At 45.6% G+C, this 7,918-nt stretch overlaps 1 protein-coding gene across 2 annotated transcripts; it reads left to right on the forward strand.

Moving 5' to 3' along the window:
• The first annotated feature begins 796 nt into the window (after nt 1-796).
• On the forward strand, nt 797-7,736 carry retreg2 (reticulophagy regulator family member 2). Of its 2 annotated transcripts, none has more exons than XM_017456926.3 (9): nt 797-1,254; nt 2,191-2,294; nt 2,391-2,421; nt 3,097-3,226; nt 3,701-3,785; nt 4,496-4,633; nt 4,965-5,053; nt 5,170-5,311; nt 5,706-7,736. In XM_017456926.3, the coding sequence occupies exons 1-9, from the start codon at nt 992-994 to the stop codon at nt 6,287-6,289; spliced, it is 1,566 nt and encodes a 521-aa protein (XP_017312415.1). In that variant the 5' UTR covers nt 797-991; the 3' UTR covers nt 6,290-7,736. The 2 variants fall into 2 exon arrangements, with proteins under 2 accessions (XP_017312415.1, XP_017312416.1); XM_017456927.3 differs by having other exon boundaries at nt 801-1,254; nt 5,170-5,305.
• Nucleotides 7,737-7,918: the final 182 nt, after the last annotated feature.

Raw genomic sequence — 7,918 nt, forward strand, 5'->3', positions numbered from 1 at the left:
GTAATTGTGTTGTTGTATTGTTGTATTGTCGCTGTATTGTGTTGTATTGTGTTGTATTGTGTTGTTGTATTGTCGCTGTATTGTATTGTGTTGTATTGTCGCTGTATTGTGTTGTATTGTAATTGTGTTGTTGTATTGTTGTATTGTCGCTGTATTGTATTGTGTTGTTGTTTTGTCGCTGTATTGTTATTGTTTTGGTGCTGTATTGTGTTGTTTTATCGCTGTATTGTGTTGTATTGTGTTGTTGTATTGTCGCTGTATTGTATTGTGTTGTATTGTCGCTGTATTGTGTTGTATTGTAATTGTGTTGTTGTATTGTCGCTGTATTGTGTTGTGTTGTTGTATTGTGTTGTATTGTCGCTGTATTGTGTTGTATTGTAATTGTGTTGTTGTATTGTTGTATTGTCGCTGTATTGTGTTGTATTGTGTTGTATTGTGTTGTTGTATTGTCGCTGTATTGTATTGTGTTGTATTGTCGCTGTATTGTGTTGTATTGTAATTGTGTTGTTGTATTGTTGTATTGTCGCTGTATTGTATTGTGTTGTTGTTTTGTCGCTGTATTGTTATTGTTTTGGTGCTGTATTGTGTTGTTTTATCGCTGTATTGTTGTATTGTGTTGTACTTCATATTCATATTCAGTCACTGGACCTACACCGCAGTGGCCACAGGGAGATTCTGTATGATGTCCAGCAGATGGCGCTGATGACTTGCTGATGACTTCTACTTTTAGCGCAGTAAACAACACACACGTGACATGGAACCACGTGACTCCGGCCCATCCCCTCTGTATCGGATATTTTAGTGCACTGGATAGGGTGTACGGCTGCGTTATTTAACACCGCTGATAGTGCACTGCGTGTAGTGATTAGGGCGTGGTTTGGGACTCGGGACAGTGTGACGGCTGCACGGACGCTGTAGAGCCCCGTGATCTGGCAAAGGCGCAGCGCTTCATAACACCGAGCTGAGAAAAAGACCGGAGAAAAAGAGGAAAATGGCGAGCGGGGAGGAGGCCGCGCGTCCGTCTGTCCCGTCCTCCTCCTCCTCGTCCTCGTGCAGTCCGGTGGGGCTCGAGGCGCTGTTCCCGGCCGCGTGCACGGAACGGAGTGACAGCCCCGAGCTCCTGAGGCTCCGGCGGCGGCTGCAGCACTGGCTCGCGCCTCACGAGCGCGCGGTGCTTTACGCGCAGAGACTGCTGGTGTGGGAGAGGCCCGTGCACAGCGCCGTGGCCGCGCTCGCGCTCAACACCGCCTTCTGGTAAGCGCTCTGAACACGGCGTCGAATACCGGTTTTAACCGTGATTTAAATCAACCGGACAAAACCGGGTTTATTTATGTAGTTTTCCCCCTTAACAAAATGTCCGTCACAAAAACGGTAGGAGTTAGCCGAGTTGCTAATGAGTCAGTCAGTTTTAGCTTAGCTCCCTGCAGGCTAAATCCCAAATTACCTCATTTATTTTTTGGGGGATGTAGTGCACTTGTGTGTCAGCTGTGTAAGTGTAAAGGTGCGCCATTTTGTGCCCTACGTAGTGCGCCTATGTAGAGAGTGTGGGGGCATTTAGGACACGGCCGTAGGGTATAATTTGTTTACAGTGTCGGTGCTGAAACGCGACGTTAGTGTTTGTTTACAAAAATAAAGAAAGAACTTCTTATAGCAGTTTAATTTGGAAATTTAATAAGAAGTTGTTGAATTGGACTGAAAAATAATGAGTAGTTTTATTTGTGTAGGCGTTTATGCCATATGGGACTGTTGTGTTCCATTGGAGTCATTATATTAATATATAATAATAATAATAATAATAATAATAATAATAAAACACGAATAAAATATTTAGAAACGTCTTTTTTATTATTATTAAAATGTCACCATATTAATAGGAATACATGACGGTGCAATTTGGTTGCTGACAAATAAAATTTCAGTTTATATTTTTATTTATTTGGCCCAAAGACGAAAATAAGTGCCTCTTTACGTCCACCAAATTTCACATGGCTGCAAATAATATTTCTGGACGTATTAAGTCCTAAACGTGACGTCCCGGCTGAGACGTTTCGATGGAAACGTATCAGAATCTACGTCGTCTCCCATGGAAGCCAAAACGAAACCGGCTATAAATCGCAGAAGGATGAACCGTTAGAAGGCGGTCGGTTTGGATTAAGATGAAGACATGCCCTCTGTATTCCTCCCAAACAGGTTGTTGTCGTCTACGTCTTTGCGTCCTCTGTTTCTCATCGGCGTGTCCCTGTTCGTCTTCGCCCTGCTGGACAGATGGAAGGACAAACTGCCTCAGATCGCTGGTACATGTATTTCTAATTACCGTTGCACGTTTTTAAATCGGGGGGGGCGGCGTTTACGTCCTTATCTTATGTGTTTGTTTGTTTGTTCCCACACAGCGCTCCACGCAGAGTCGCCCGGGATAGAACGGTACGAACGCCGAATTATTAATAATCAAAATCACAGATTAGATTACAAGTCAGTGCACCGCACCCTAAAAGTAATCTGTATCACTGCAGCTGTTGTTCCGTCAAATCTTTTTTAAAATGAATTCCGTAAAGGACAGGACGTTCGATGATCGTAAACTTGTACCTAAGCCTTTATTTCTATTGAATTGTGATTGTGCTGATTTTAATTTGAATTCCAGCCATCCTGGAATAATTGGCAGTCGTGTGGACTTTTGTTTAACAGTAAATGAGAAGCTGCAGAATGCTTCACCCCACTCCCACAAGCTATCTGCCCTCTTATACATACCTGAGCTCGGATTGGCTAGCGTCCTGTCAGACTCTGGAAATTCACCCAGCGTCGGGATTCGATCTTGCGATCTCTCTCTCTCGGCGTTTCAAACTTGAGCGGTTTTAGTTACAGGAGTGTAACTAACCATCGTCTCGATCCGCATCTTCTCTCCACACCCCCCTTTCTTCCTATCCTGTATTCGGATTTAAACCGGAAATGGGTGTGGCTTGTTCCAGTTCGGTAAACACACAGATTAACTAGTAATGTAATGTAAACCGCCGTGACCCTGACCAGGCTGTTCCTAAGGATGAGCGCTGGTCTCGTGAACGTGTATTTCTGTCTTGTGACGCGTTCTCGTTCCCTACCCAGAGAGAGCATGAGCGTCCGGCCGAGGCTGCTGAGCGTGGCCGAGCTGAGCCACCACCTGGCCGAGAGCTACCTGACCTGCAGCCTCTACGTCCAGGAGATGCTTCAGTACAAACGCCAGAATCACGGCAAGGTGACGATCAAAGCGTGAAACCGTGCCGGGCTTCTGAGACAATGTCCGTCTTGGTGTTTGTTTTATTTATTTGTTTATTTATTTATTTGTTTATTTAAAAAAAAAGGTTTATTTATTTCAGCAGACATTTGTGCCTGTATATGGATGTTTAAACCGGTACCAAGGGCAAGACTTCCTTAGATGGATAGGGAATGTGTGCCGAAATAAATGCAAATAAAAGCTCCGGAGAGACTAAACTCTTGAGAGAGAGCCAAAACTAAACACACCCACACACACACACACACACACACACTCGTGTGACTTGCACAGTCATGCCACTTGAAAGAAGACCAACAATAACACATCTTTACTTTATTATCGTTTATTGTGTACTATTGCTTTTTTATCTTTGAGATTTCAGGTGGTTTTTCAGGGTGTGTGTGTGTGTGTGTGTGTGTGTGTGTGTGTGACGTCTGTCTTTATTTGTCCTCTCAGTTCTGTGTGATGACGTGCTCAGGATGCCTGCTGCTGGCCGTGGTCGGACACTACATACCCGGAATCATGATCTCCTACATTATTCGTGAGCGGACCTGCTTTATTCTATTGATTTATGTAGTTATTTATTTAAATCGATTTTTAAACCTTAAAGCGAGTCGCACGTCCGTTTTGAAATCGTTCACAAATCTAGAATAAAGGGGGTGGCGGGGAGTGACTCTATCTCTCATGTCATACCATGAATAATACCGTTTCAGCCTATTTATTTATTTATTTATTTGTTTGTTTGTTTACAATTTATCCAGATTTCAAGTGCTTATGTTATTGTCGGATAACGAATATGCGAAATGATCAGCCATTAAAATAACACCTTTTGTTTTTTTTTTAAAGTTTGAAATATTATCTAGAAATATTGGTGAATATTCCAGACGTTTTTGTAGTGTTGCCATAGCGATCGAGGACGTTACAGCGAAAGCTGTCGTAATAAATTTCCATAATATTTGCATGTTTGAGGTACAAAAAAAAAAACCCCAGAACAGATCTACATCTGTATTAGTTTACAGATTTAGTTGCCTAATGCGAGTATTAGAAAACACTTTGTAATTCCGACGCAGGACGTTTTCCGGGTGACGTTTTGCGAGCCAATAGAAAACGAGTGGGCGGGATTTCTGTCTTGGTAAAAAAACAAAATGGACGAGCCACGTTTTAGAAATTAGCGCCACACGGGACTTTTGTCTTGCGGTTTTCTTAGTGTCGCTTAGCTCACATCTGGATTTTTTTTTGCCGTGTGTGTAGTGCTGAGCGTCTTGCTCTGGCCTCTGGTTGTGTACCACGAGCTGATCCAGAAGATGTACACGGGATTGGAGCCGATCCTGATGAAGCTGGACTACAGCATGAAGGGAGACACGCAGCACCGCAAACACGACAAGAGAAGTGAGCGCGCTAACTTCTGCACGAGCTCATTTCTCGTTTATACTCGCTGGCAAGATGGCCGCCTCCTGCACGTCCTTAGAAAGGAACGCAAACACGTGTCCACGTAGCGCACCGCCAACACGAATAGTGGAGGCAGTACAGCACCATGTGACTCTGTGTCTACAGCGCGCACACACACACTACATGTATATATGTATATAATATAAATGAATATGCAAATCATTCAGGGTGGATTTTATTTCCTTCCTTATTCCTTGCTTTAAGAAGGAAAGCTATACAGTATGTCCTTCACACTTATTTTGTGTGTGTGTGTGTGTGTGCGTGCGTGCAGAGGTGAAGAAGGAGCAGGAAGAAGGAGATGAGCCGAGGGCCGAGACGGAGAGTGAGAGCGAGGAGGAGCTCTCCTGCTTTGCCCCCACTGTGAGTCACTTACTACTCGTGTGTCTATTATCTGTACTTAAATCGCGTAACGAGGTGTTTAAAAGTCTTCCCCCGGGTTCGTCTGGATGCTGATGGGTCGTTCCGTCTGTCCTCAGGTGGACGTGAAGACCACGGCGTTGGCGATGGCCATCACGGACTCCGAGCTCTCCGACGAGGAAGCATCCATCCTCGAGAGCGGAGGATTCTCGGTGTCCAGAGCCACAACGCCACAACTCACAGACGTCTCAGAAGGTACCTGTGAGTCAGTTTAAGATCCTGTATATGTGTGTGTGTGTGTGTGTGTGTGTGTGTGTGTGTGTGTGTGAGATTCATGAAACGAGCTCTGAAGGCAAGCTGGAAGCGAGTACGAGTACAGTAGTGTTATTTACATGTCATCTGCATAAGACACGCCCATCCCTGACATAGCGTTCTCTGCAAAATACTCCTTCCTGTATGTGGGCGTGGCCAGGTGAGGCAGAGCTGATGAACGAGATTCGGGGCAAAGAACCGAAGATGCATAGCTACCCTGATTGGGATGGTGTTAATGAAAAATTTCACGCGTCATGGTTTGTAGTTTAGGCCACGCCCACTTTAGAACTTTTAAATCCCGGTACAGATGGTTCAGTTGAACGGAATTCTCTGTGTGTAACAGATTTGGACCAGCAGAGCATGCACAGCGAACCTGAGGAAAGCTTCTCCAAGGATCTCCCGGAGTTCCCTTCGGTGGAGGAGTTCCCGTCTGTCGAGCCCGGAGTCTTTCGCTTTCCCCTGGGCGCCCACGAGGAGTCTCAAAGCCCGGCCAGTTTGCTCATCCAGCACCTCGCCTCTCCGCTGCACTTCGTCAACTCGCACTTCAACGGACAAGGACGAGGCCGCGGCGGCGCACCGGGCGAGCCGGAGGCGTCTGCTCGCACCCTGGAGTCCCTCAGCGAAGAGATCGTGAGCACCGCCATCTCCGCCGTGGTGCAGAACACCCTCTCGGCCCTGCTGAGCTCCTCAGAGGCGGCCGAGGCTCCCGGCGTCGCGGAGTTCCTCCCTTCCGAAACGCCACCGTGCCCCACGGAGTCGGCTCTCGAGGAGGCCGGCGAGGGCGCGACGCTCGTTCCGCCAGAGGACGAGGACTTCGAGCTTCTGGACCAAAGCGAACTGGAGCACGTTGACGACGGGTTAGGGTTTGTTGGACAGGTGAGTCCGACAGACGGCGCGTCTAGCGACCGGCAATCGCAGGAGTCCTAGCTCGTTCCGTATCCACCGAACTGCCCCGTTTTATTTATAGTGTAGATACGTTCCACACGCCGAAGGCTCTCTGTAATCAGTCGCCATTGTGTTTATCGCGCTGCGGTGGATTTCAGGAGACGGGAAGAACGCTGGGCGCCTTCACGTCCAATACGTGTAAATATACGGATTGACCGCATCGCGCGTGAGGCTTGGCGCTCCGGTGAAGACGGAAGGGGGGAGGGGGGGGATCAATCTTCACATGTATCACTTGCGATCTTGAAGGAAAAAATCGACCCTGAACAAATTCTATCATTCCGATTTATCCTGTTAGTCCGATTTCTCGCAACCCCGTCACTGAAACTGGGCGGCCATTTTGATTTGGCTTCGCCCCACGAACTCTGGGTTGAGGAGACCGTGTCAGGTATACGAGTAGGACTTTCAAGCAGCTAGAGAGAGAGAGAGAGAGAGAGAGAGAGAGAGAGATGCAGCGGCGCTTTAGGCTCCAAACAGATCAGCTTCCAGATGTTCAACATCACGTTGCTAGTCACCTTGTAGATCGCCGTAGAACTAGCCGAATTGGAGTCTAGCGTTCACGCCATAGCCCCCGCTACTTGTACGTTGCGATTAACTGGAAATCGCGACACAGGACGCTCTTGCTTACGCAAGGTCGCTGAATTTACACCTGAAACGAAATGGCTAAACATTTCAGGGTGGAGTTTTCCTTCAAGACCCAACTCCAAGGCCAGAATATCTATCCAATATGATCTCCTGCTTACTGAAACGAATCTTTTCTACATTTCTGTATGCGGTTTTAACCCCTCCCCTGCCAAGACTTCCTTTATACTTCAACGAAATGCATTTCCTTTTTTTTTTGCCACTCCCTAATAATAATAATAATAATAATAATAATAATAGTAATAATAATAACGATGATGAAATCTGCATAAAGAATTTCACTAAGCAGGATTTCTGAGCTGAACCCCTGTAGATTGTTCTGTTCTTCTGTTTCGGGAGGATCCGCACCCCATCGCACCGTCAGTCAACTACAATGACATCAAACATTCATGAAGAAGGGAGTAACCCTTGTGTGAGCACTTCATCCTGCTGGGGGGGAAAAAAAAGAAAGAAATTCAAGAGATAACGATGTTTTATTAGCGTGTAGATTCACAGATCCTTAACCGAGAGACCTAAGGACTCAAAGATTATACTCGTAACTTTAAAACCAATAAAAAGAGAGATGTTTTATCGTTTATAGTTCTGTTTATATTAATGTGTGTATATATTGTGTACGTCTGTGTCTTCTTGGGGTCGGGGTCTTTTTATTTATCCATATCGCTCAGTCATACTGTACAATGTGATGTATGCCTTGCTCAGTTTGCATTATTATTATTATTATTATTATTAGTGTTATTAGTATTGATTTCCACAGGATGTTGTGTTCTATTAAAACCAGTTTGGCATCTTGCACCGCTATCATTTCTACTTCCTGAGTCCGTTGAGCGAGGGGAGAACAGAAGGGTTGCGGATGGAGCGCGTGTTTGTTTTAAACGTGGGCGGAGGCGATTTGAACAGGACGCACTTTGGACTTTTATTCAAATTCAGATTGTTTTTTTTTTTTTTTACTTTTATTTTTTTAGTGACTGAAGA

The sequence above is a fragment of the Ictalurus punctatus genome, chromosome 26, assembly GCF_001660625.3.
Source record: "Ictalurus punctatus breed USDA103 chromosome 26, Coco_2.0, whole genome shotgun sequence".
NCBI classification, from domain to species: domain Eukaryota; kingdom Metazoa; phylum Chordata; class Actinopteri; order Siluriformes; family Ictaluridae; genus Ictalurus; species Ictalurus punctatus.

What these genes read in the sequence shown, in the direction of transcription:
- retreg2 (XM_017456926.3), top strand. Translation starts at nt 992, where the DNA reads ATGGCGAGCGGGGAGGAGGCCGCGCGTCCGTCTGTCCCGTCCTCCTCC. An exon ending in GAGTCGCCCGGGATAGAACG is followed by an intron (nt 2,422 to 3,096) that starts GTACGAACGCCG and finishes TTCCCTACCCAG; the next exon opens with AGAGAGCATGAGCGTCCGGC. An exon ending in AGACGTCTCAGAAGGTACCT is followed by an intron (nt 5,312 to 5,705) that starts GTGAGTCAGTTT and finishes TGTGTGTAACAG; the next exon opens with ATTTGGACCAGCAGAGCATG.